General features: G+C 32.0%; 1 protein-coding gene across 1 annotated transcript in view; it reads left to right on the top strand.

Annotated features, from left to right (window-relative positions):
• Dync1i2 (dynein cytoplasmic 1 intermediate chain 2) overlaps positions 1 to 11761 on the top strand; it is a 65329-nt gene that overhangs the window by 19244 nt on the left and 34324 nt on the right. The window contains exons 9-10 of the mRNA XM_023719203.1: positions 2462 to 2521; positions 4628 to 4743. Coding sequence (XP_023574971.1) covers positions 2462 to 2521; positions 4628 to 4743 — 176 coding nt within the window. The remainder of the gene's footprint in view (positions 1 to 2461; positions 2522 to 4627; positions 4744 to 11761) is intronic.

Here is an 11761-nt window from a genome sequence, read left to right as displayed (position 1 = left end):
AGTAGGTGCTCTAGACCACTGAGCCATCCCTCCAGCCCCTCCCCATCTAATTTTTAATATGCATATTATCTATATTGAGAGATGGACTCACATTGAAATATTAATTTTCAAAAATATATTCATTTTACATGCACACACAATAATTCAAAACTATGAAATCTATGGAATCATCTCCAGATTCCATAATGGAGAAGAAATATTGTACCCGGGCCTACCGTGCTGGCCTCGCCCCTCAGGGTGCCCTGAGACAGCAATTGAGACTGGGTGTGGTGGCGCATTCCTGCAATCCCAGCTCTTGGGAGGCTGTAAACAGGCAGATCACTATGTGTCTGATCTAGTAGTGAGACCCTGAACACTCTGTAGACCCTTCCCTAAAAAAAAAAAAAAGAAAAGAAAAAACGAAATATTGTATATGGTGATATTAATAGTAAAATAATACAGTTCTAAATACATGACTTGTAAAAAGAATAGTAAAATCTGAGAATGAAATATAATGAACTTTAATTGAACAGGAATGACAATAAAAGAATAAAGAGGAAATATTGCAAGAAAATGTATGAAGATGTGTAACGTGAAAGCACCTGTTTGTTGGCCAAGACAGGCTAAGATTAGTACACTCAAAAAGTAGGAAAAGATGGATTACACATTGCAAAGTAGGGTAGCTACACGTCTGAATCACTCTTTATAACTGCCAAGAATTTCTTTTGGAACATCTGGCAATTTATGACTAATTATAAAAGGCCATAAGAGATATTTCTCTAACTTTGCAGAGTAGGAAATTGCCTTCCATTAAGTTTCTAAGTTCACTTTCTCAGTCACTCTTGTTAGCTTGAAAATTTAGGTGACAGTCCATTATTCAACTGGGCAATCTCTAATTGTTCTTTTCCCATTTGTGATCAGCTTGTTAGTAAAGATTTAGAATTATATTGGAATTGTACTCTATATAACTGAAGATGATGTGTATGATAGTACTGGCTCTATTTTGAGGTAAAGTTTCACTTGATTTTAGATTGAAATGACATTCCCAACAAGGAGCTTTATGTTACAGATAATAGCTAGAGCTTTATATAATGTAAAGTCTATTGACCAAACATTCCTTGGAGACCATCTCATAGAACTCCTTTTGGTTTAACAAAGCCTAAGTTTGTTGCTGTTTATTGCTTAATACAAAGTAGGTCTTCACTGTAGCCTTTTTCTTTTCATTGCATATGCACAACCATTTTTAAATTCCAAGATCTTTTCAATATTTTGAAAGTGGAGGATTTCTTTAGTTCCTCCCATCTCATTGCTTTGTTGATAAATTATATAGGCAGGTAAAGTAAACAAATCACTTGTAGTAAAATATGATAGCAGTTAAAGTTATATGAATAACTGTTTGGAAGACAGTGCTATTCTTTACAACAAATGCTATAAAATTCATGTTACTTTGTTAAGTAAAATTCTGTATCACTTGTAATTTCTATTTTAATACTGTTTTGTACTCTTTAAAAATAATTTTTTAAAAAGTTGTGTATTATAACTTCTATAAAAATATATTTGACAAAGTTGATAGTACTAAGTATAGTGTTAGACTCTGAGCATTAAGCAGTATTGCTAAGCTGTAAGAAATGCAAATATAAATTGCATTTTGTTCTAGTAATGACTAGATTTAGCTTAAGTGGAAAAGATCCTGCGTAAAATATTTACCCAGGAGGAAATGCTAACGCATTACTGAATATATACATTTAGGATTGATATTTTCCAAAAATTAGGTAAAAGCTTTGAACAAAAAGCACTCTTCCAGGGGCAAAAAAATCTATTTTTTTCCTGGAGACCAAAATCTTCAGTTGTTTTGTAAAGCAGATGACATGTAAGCCCAAGGCAGTGCTTAACCCATAAATTACAGCAGGGTCACATTTTGGAAACTTTAGCTATTTTATGTCCCAGTGGGATAGTCTTTGGTTTTCTTACCAAAAGGCTTATGTGTTGACTCATTTCCTTTACCAATATGACAATTTCCTGCACACATTTAATGCTTCAAGCAAGATTAGAATATGTTAACTGAAATGTTTTTTACTAAGGTCTTTTTCATTGGGAATCTTAAAATTTTAGCTCACTTATAGCCTCGCTTATTATCACCCACAAATAATATGTGGGTTGTTATCTGCATGAGTTGTTCTTGTTCATTTTAGTGTACAATGTACAATATTAGTTTCCCATAATTTGAATTTTTTTAACTATTCTGGCATCTTTAACCATAATTTGTTTATTGCCACACTAGAACATTGAGTGAAACCTAGTTTATGTCTCTCTCTCCCCCCTCCCACTCCCTGTCCCTTTTCCCACTCCTTTTTTTGTACTAACCAGAACATGTTTTTAAATTGTGAACGGTACTTGAGCATTAGCTATTGATAGAATGTATTTGTATGACTAACTTATGGCCTTTTTTACTAATGCTTCATGGCTGTCCTACAACCTTTAGGACGCTGCATTGGGATACAGATCCATCAGTTCTTCAGCTTCACTCAGATTCCGATTTGGGGTATTGAATAGATTTATTACCTTCCCTCCTCTATAATTAATATGATTCTTTGTGAAATTGTCCTATTTTACTTGGCTTAAGTTTCTAATATAGTTTATAATTAGAAAAGACTTCTGTTTTACTGTGACACCTCATTTATCCTTTATCATTAATGAAATACTTTTTGTGTGTGATCTCCTACTGTAAGGCAACTCATTTAGGTGCCCGGATTATTTTTATTATTTCTATATTATTTGACATAAATTTTTCCAAGATGTACTAAAATCTTCCCAAACTTTTCCTAATACATGCTTAACATGTAAGTGAAACTTCTAAATTACTTAATATAAGAATTAATTTTCCTATGTTAAAATTTGCTTATGAGTCTAAAGTATTCAGAGGAACAGAGATGTTGGTCTCTATGACCCCAGGTTGCTGTTTATTCATTGGCTTGCTTATTTATATATTTATTCAGTCAGTCAGTCTAGGCTCTGATGCAAATAATAAATATTTGGTACTAACTGTGTACCTGGCTCATATACCTCCTTTCCTCTGACAATTTGCAGTTTCTAAAATATGTAGCCATAAATTTTTGTGTCTAAAAATCAACAATAAATAAGCCTTAAATTAAGTCGTGTAAGAAAAGCACATGGGCATCTCACACACTAACAAGAAGCCCTGAACATCCTAAGGCTTCTTTCTCCTGTCAAGTGGCTTGTAGATAAGTGAGGTATTACCTTTTTACACTCATGCTCTTACAAAATCTTGGAGTATTTCATGTGTTTTAATGAGTTTTTAATTATTATACATTATTATGCATTCAAGTTGATAACTTATTCCTAATGCTATTGGCTTCACAATTTTCTCCAGATATATGACTGATTTTCTATATAGTTTACATCTTAAAAACTCAAAATCTAAAGTTCTTATTTCAAAATTTGTTTTCAGGATATTCTAGATTATTTCGAATGCACTTAAAATTTCCATTTATTTCTTTGGTTATGCCTTTTTTTCCTCCTCCTTCTTTAAAGGCTACTATTCCTAATCTAGAAAATATATTTACATTTTCTTATGACCCATACTACAGAAATTGGAGCAAGTTAATTTTTGAACTTACTAATTCCTTTATATTCTTTTGTATAGGATTTGAATTTAGCTACAAATAAAATGGGAAAAAGTTTGAATTTTTTTTAAAGTATATTACCAGTTTCATATATTTGGGAAGTTGCAACAATGTCTTTATTGGATATCCTTTTTATATTGTTACATAATTGAGCACTTTGGCAGTTTGGGAACATATTTTAGCTTATTATCTAAATAGCTAATAATATTATAAGTAAAAATCCCCCAGATAGCTAATTTTTCTTTTGGTTCCTTTTTCTGAGCTGAAACTCTCATCTTCCATTTGTCAAAAAATAATGTATTTCTTCCATCTTAGTAAAACAGAAATAGTTTTGGTAGTTCCATCATACTCAGAAAGATCTGTTGCTTTAGTGTTTGTTAGAGCATCTGGATCTGAGTTTGTCCACTGTGAAACAAGGACAGTATTGACTTTGTAGAGTTTAAAGACTTAAAAGTTTTAACATTTCATTTTGAAATTCAGATTGACAGTGTGATTCTCAGTTTCTACCAAATGTAAAAAGTGAAATAAGGCTCTCAACAGAAACCTAGTTCTCAATCTTAGTCTTCTAATGATGAATAGAATTAAACATGATCTAATATACATGTATCTAAAATCTAGAATCATATCCCACCTAAAAACACTTGTAACTAATCTTATTCAGCATTTTATTCTGAAATTCCTGTTTTCTTACTCTATTATGGTTCATGCTTTTGCTCTCAGAAATGAAATTGTTTGCCTTTTTAAAGTGAAAAAAAGTGCTTCGCAGCACGTATGCTAAAATGAAAAATAAATACCCAAAATGATTCAGAGATATGTTTTTGCTACCTTTTGATCCTTTTATTAAAGCTAATTTATTATTCATATGAAATTTGATGAAACAGGTTTAAATTACAATGTTCAGTATGTCTGAATGTTTTATTCTTAATTTTCAAAAATAACAAGGTTTGATATAGTTAAATTGTATCATTTGTTGTATTGAAAAACATTTGTTCCACTTAATCTAGACGGGGACCTATTAAGCTTGGAATGGCCAAAATTACACAAGTTGACTTTCCTCCTCGAGAAATCGTCACATATACCAAGGAAACTCAGACTCCAGTGATGGCCCAACCCAAAGAAGGTAACTATTCTCATTTGTCATTGAGACCCCACATTAAGTAAGTGGAGTCTTTGGGGTTGGTGTATCTATCTTTATGTCTTTTTTGGGGGGTGGGAGTCAATAATACAAAACTTACGCTTTCCTATTTATATCTTTTTTTTCTTTGTTTTGAAGGATTTTAAATGTCTTTTAAAAGCTGTGTAAAGCTATATGTTTGGGTTTTTTGGTTAACATAAATTTAGGTCTCTCTGTCTCTATTTTGTCACTGATATATAATTTCTTTAAAAATGTAAAAGATTAAGAATGTTCTGTTCCTGTCATTGAGTATAATTCTTCCCAAGAGAGATTGTCTCATAGCAAAAAAAGTCAAGTAAATTATTTTCTGTAGAGCATAATACATTCTGATACGCTGTCATTATTCATACTAATGAACAAATCTAGACCTAATTATTAAACTTCCTCTCTTATGATCTATGGTTTCTACAATGTAGATTATTTAGTAGCTTTTAATCTATATATAATTAGTTTAAGTATGCAAGGCATTATATTGAATGTGAAGTCCTCTGCTTCTTAAACCAGAATCATTATTTTTAAACTGAAGATTAATATTTTGAAGATTAATTTTAAGTACTAATCAATAGCTAATGGTCCAAGCATAAAGTCATATGATTATTTTTTAAACCAGTGAGGCTAATGAATTTGTGTTATGCATAAAAGAAGTTTACATGAGCTCTCTAATATAAGTTCACAATTTTTTTTGTAAGATTTTTGGGGCTACCTGTATATTAGACTATGGAATTTTTCAAATTTTAGAAAGTAGTTTTTATACTGCAGGTTAACATTTCAGCAGCATCTCAGGCATTAATATTTTGGCAGCAAATCATTAAAATGTACTAAGTGAGATAAATAATAGTTATAAGTAGCTTTATCTCTGATCATGCCAGGGTTTACCACCAAATGAGTTATGAATTTTAGAACTGTTGACAATTTTGGAATTATGGGTAAGGTATTATGAGATCAAAATAAATTATCATTCTATTAGTTTGTGCATAAGGCACTTTTTTTCAATCTGTTCAGGGAAATCTCTTCCTATTTAGTTACAGAAAATCAGTATAAAAATTTTATCAAATGTTAAATTAATTTATCTATAGAATTTCAGTTGAATTCTGTGTTTCTCTGCTGAGGGAAGACAGAAATAATACTGTATTCATTACAGAAAGCCACAAAGATACAGGTAAGCAAAAGAGTGGAAGTGAGCAGATCCTTAAAATCCCTATTACCAAAAAGGTTTAAATTTTCATATTTGTGTTTATCTCAAAAGAATTAGTGCTAGCTGTTTATCTTTTGACATAACAATTGGTCATCAGATGCACTTTTAACAGCTCTTTTTTTTAGTTCTCTAAAGATGGAAATGAAATAAGTATCATACATTTCCGTGCTCTTTTTCACAAAAGGAGTTAACATTATCAGACATATAATGCTTTGAATTTTTTGAGGAAATTATAGTAATATTTTTATCCAGAAATTTTTTATTGACCACATAAATGTTTATTTCTATGGATATAATTTTTCATTCCTACTGCTCCACTGGTTGCTAAAATAGCTTTTGTAAAAGTGCAAAATTCTCTGGTACCAGTGATCTGCGCTTCCCAGGCAGGTGCTTATGCCACTAAGCTATCTCCTTGGCCCACAGAAACAGTGGTGGTAAACTTCTTTGAAAAATAAGCAGGTTTTTGTTTTTTTTTTTTAAATAAGCAGTTTTTGAAAAGGAAAAATGGTGTGGAATTATCGGTGTAGAAAATACTAAATTGGTAGGATTCCATAACTTCAGAAACATTTCATTAACTAGTACATTAATTTTAGCATTATAATGTCTACCTTCTTGGAGCTACAGTGTTAGATAGGTTAACTCACAGAGTAAGCAAAATAACCAAAACAAGGGCACAGTGACTCATTTAAAAATAAATTAGCCTTTTTATTTGATAATATGGAGAGTATTTTTAGTTAGTCCATACTTCTTATGAAATGCATTTTCAATGTTTGAAGTGTAAAGCACTCAAACTATTTTGGATAGTGCCTATTAAAATATAGGTATAAGTATAATTAAGTGAAAACATTTTATAATAATTTTTTCTAATATACTGTTTACATGGAGAATTTAGAAAGTATATAAACAAAACAAAAAGAGGAAAATGATGTGGCAGCACTGTGTATTAATATGTTGCTTCAAATAAATATATCCTATTTTCTAATGATACATTTTTCAGAAATTCTGTATTTATGTTTGTACATACACTGATACATGGGTCTTTGTATTACTTAAAATTTGCATTTTAACTTATTTTTTAATGTGCTTATGTATTTTAAAATGTGACCATGTAACTTATTTCCTTTGGAGTAATTTGAATATATAACTGGTATAAAACTGGCATTTTTCAAAAATTTAATTTTTTCACTTTTATTTTACAAGTAATTTTAAAAATAAAAACCAGAATTTGTTACATAAGGTGACAACCCACAGGTACAAGATAAACTGTGTTCTCTCAGTTTGAAATTATTCAGGGCAAGGCTTTTAGTATCATTATACTTCAGCTTCTTTGCCAAATTTTCATAACCATAACTGTTTCCTCCTTACTATGATGCCTGGCTTGAGCAGTGTCTAGCATGTAGCAAGTACTCAAATATTGGTGAAGGAGTTAATTGCTGTTACCTGCTCAGGAGGATAATTTTGCCTACTTGGCATGTGTATTTTCCTGTTTAGCTCTGAAAGCAGCTACTGGAAAAATATATTCTTTTCCAGTGTTGATGCTACAATGTAACTAGTGATGCTGTTTGAATGAAAAATATGACTAATCCTGGTTCATGCTTTTAATTGTGACTATATCCTAATCATTATTTGCTTTTAGGTATAGAGATGAAACCATTATAAATTCTCTTTCATAGCCTTCTTGAATTCTGTGTTTATATCACTATGTAGTGCAAATATATGCTATTGTTTTTGTGTTCTCTGTATCCCTCCAAACACGATGAGCAAAATTGAACCTCTCAGCATCTTTTAAATATGTTATTTGAATTATTCACTTGTAACAGTTCTCTAAACTTAATATTTAAATTGATGACTGAAAATTATAACAGCAAATAGTACTTACTACATATCAGGCCTAGTGCATAGCACTTTATATTACCTGTTATTTCTCTTACCAAAGCCCTAAGAATTAAGTATTGGTTTTTATTTATGCATAAAGAAGCTGAACCTAAATATACAGTTTATCAAGGGTCACAAAACTAGTAGCTAAACCATGTGTGCCTGCTTCTAAGATGTGCTCTCTCTCATCCTGCCATGATGCAACGACTTCCATGCTTTTATAATAGTAATCTACAGTAAATAGTTCTATAGTGTAAATCGCTGCAGAACTATGACCGAGACAAAAGTTTTCTGAAACAACACCTCCATTCCTCAGATGTTGACCACAACACACTAAATTTATTGGTTCAGACTGTACTTTAAAAAATACTTCATTAAAGAAGAGGATGATTTGGTTAGCTCATTTATTGGTGTTTCCACATCAGGATTGTAATTATTTGTAGTGATAACCTCACAATAATGAATAAGCAATGGAAATCTTCCCAGTGTTGGAATTTTTCTTAACTGGCAGAAAAAGAAAGTTGACAGAATAGGTGGCCTGAGCCCAGCTTCTAATGGGTATGTCTATGTCAGCACTGCTGTCATGTTTTGAATTTTTCTTATACCTAAATGTTAATTTATAAGAGCCCATGTTTGTTTACTATATTTGCAGTCTAGCAAGCATTCATTGATTCCTTGAGTTTAAGTATAAATGAAGTTTATATGAAGTATATGTGAAATTTATATGAAGTTTATTGAATATAGATGAAGGTACTAGATTATCTTCTTTGGCTTTGTGGTCCTTTGTCGTGGGTTCAGGTACTTACGAAGAATGAGGCAGCAGCATAAGTACCTGCCTGGCAAGCACAAGGCCCTGAGTTCGGTCCTCAGTAACAAAAAATAAAAAAGAAGATTGAGAATGCAGTCCTGATACTATCAGACTGTTCTTAAGCCTTGCTACTACTTATAAAAATGAGATGATTTCCTTTCTGTATCATTACAATTTATTTCATGTCTCCAGATTTTTACAAAAATCTCTTTAACAAAGTTGTTAAAGTTTTAGAAAGTAGAGAGAAAACTTGAAATTAAGATTTTATAGGGGCCAGGGAGATAGCTCAGTAGAATATGCGCTTGCCTGGCAAGCAGAAGGGTCTGAGTTCCATCCCGGTTCTGCCAACAACAACAACAAAAAATTAATGCAGGCTCTTTATGCTTAACTGTACGTTGCTTTAATACAGTGGTTCTCAAACTCAACTTGATTGGCTCCTATTTAAGAGCTACGTAACAAGTGTGTAGTTCTGTGGTATACTGTTTGCCTAGAATTCATAAAGCCATGTGTTAGATCCAGCATCACAAAAAAGTTTTAAGAAATTTTAAATTATGGAACAAATTTTAAACCTCATCATGAGAAAAAATTGGAGAAATCACAATTGAAGTGTAACAGACAGTAAATTTAGACAGTATAATCAGTGAAGTAATGTGAGCTATCAAATTGAAGGTAAAAATTGGTAGTAAGTCTATCTTCCATTTTTTTAAAATGCCAGACCTATTCTCTTAAAAGGCAGTTTTCATTCTACCTTCCCCACCCCCAACCCCATTGTGGCCATCTACTTGCTTTCAAGTTTACTCCTAAGTTGGTAGTGCTGTTTCTGAGCTGAGGTGCTTTGCTGTCTTAAAGCACCTACTGTGAATGAAATTGACTAGGACCATGTGACCTCACTCAATTTCCCTCTCCACAGGTAAACAACTTCTGGCAAGAGTGATGTCCATAGATAGACTCCTGGAAGTTACTTTCTCCCCTTGCCTTTTAAAACTTTAACTCTTGAAAATGCTATTTTTTTCTTATTCCTCTTCAGTATGGATTTTTTTTTTTTTTTTTTTGGTAGGTGGGCATTTTTGGGGGAAAAAATTTTAAAGAAGGAAGAAATCCTAAAGGTTAATCAGCAGGTTTACATCTGTGGAAAATGAGCACCTGGGAAGTTAATTGATGAACCTGAGTCCACAGCGAAAGAAAATATCAGGGCTATGGGAAATGACAAATCTCTTGTCAGTGAATTCTGAAAGTAGGTTTAATGAACCATTGAATCTTTACTTAGAGTTAACATCAAAATTGTGATTTTTGGTGAGATGGAAAGAAAAGCTGTTCTGTAAATTAGGCTGCACCTAGAAATAACACCAACCAATGAAATTCCAGTTGTTGGAATAATCTGTTACAGTGGAGTAGGTTAATCAAAGTTAAATCATCTGTGAAATGGGTGGCTTTTGTTAAACTCAAGGAATAAATCTTAAGAACAAATTATCTTATCTACATGTATTACATTTAAGATAAATGTAATATGTGATAGACACTAAGTTTGTTTTTTGTTTTTTGTTTTTTGGGTTTTTGTTGTTTTTTTTTTTTTTTTTTTTTGCGGAACCAGGGATTGAACTCAGGCCCTTGTGCTTGCCAAGGAAGCACTTATTTCACTGAGCCATCTCCCCAGCCCCAACACACTAAGTTATTTTAAATAGTTTAAAAGGTAATATGAAAACAGATCTTAGAAAATCCTTACTAAGCACATATTGCTGCTTAATTTATCACTTATGATTCCCAATGTGAAATGGAACACAAATCTCATATTAGTGTACTGTTTAGGAAATACATTTATTTGTTGGCTATCAACTTGACACTTGATTTGCAGTAAAGTTCCATTTCCTTCTTCCATTTTACTTTCTTCTCTGTGAGAGGGCTTTGTATGTATTATCGGTATTTATTTATTGGTCAGATATTATTCCTCAGTACAATATATAGAAAATTATTATGTAAATAGCTTAATCATTTATTGCACAGTCTTACGGAACCTACATTCTCCAAGTATCCCAAATTTATGGGCCTTTTGGTTAATGCACTATTACATGTATCCATACGGATTTTTTCAGATGCAGAGACCGAGGTTTGATCCCAGGAGTACCATGCTGGCCCCACCCCCACATTGCGCTGAGACAGAGATTAAGACTGGACATAGTGGCTCATGCCTGTAATCCCAGCGCTTGGGAGACTGAAAACAAGAGAATCACTGAGTCTGATCTGTGTAGTGAGACCCAGTAGACCTTGTACTAAATACATACATAAATAAATTAATTAATTGATTTTTTAAAAAATTCTGGAATAAAAACAAATTTGTTAGTTTTAACCTTCAATCTGTGAGAATTACTGTAAGTATAACTGAAAATTATATCGTCTATTTTTAATCTTGAATTAAAAGTATAATCAGAGTATCTGAAACTATGACCTCAAAATGTGACATGTTTCTGTTTCTCATCAAGGTCACAGAGAATAGCCTTATACTAAAAAGACTGTGGAGACACAACTTCCATGTTAAAGTGGATGGCATAAATATGCCTTCCTTATTTTTCTTTTACATTCAGAATATTTCTTGATTTAAAAAGTTAGCTGAATATGTTTACCTTATTAGAGACCCAGTTATTAAAGTTATAACAAATGACCTTACATCTAATTCTAGAGATTTGAGTGAATTCTGTAGATACATTGATGAAGTTTTGCCCAGTTAATAATTTCTGCAATACGATTTGATTTTTAAGATATAAAAAGATAACAGTATGGACAAATAAATTGAAATGGAGAGATTCAAAATGATGCTAATCCAGAAAAGAAAAAATTCTTTTATCTTGTACTTTTAAGCCAGGGAGATGGCTCAGTGGAATAAGCGTTTGCCTGGCAAGCGCAGGGGCCTAAGTTCGATCCCCGGTTCTGCCAAAAAAAAAACCTTTCTTGTACTTTTAAATTACTCATAGAAGCCTCTTCATTTATTTTTATGATATCAGCAGTTATTCACAAGTTGACTTTTTAAAGTTAAATCATATTTCATAAGCAACAAATTCTCTGGTTCTTAGAACTCATTAGCAATTTTCTTT

This window comes from Octodon degus, unplaced genomic scaffold, assembly GCF_000260255.1.
Source record: "Octodon degus isolate 3935 unplaced genomic scaffold, OctDeg1.0 scaffold00065, whole genome shotgun sequence".
NCBI classification, from domain to species: Eukaryota; Metazoa; Chordata; class Mammalia; order Rodentia; family Octodontidae; genus Octodon; species Octodon degus.
The sequence above is the reverse complement of the archived record's forward strand: the minus strand, read 5'-3'. Positions and strand labels throughout refer to the sequence as shown.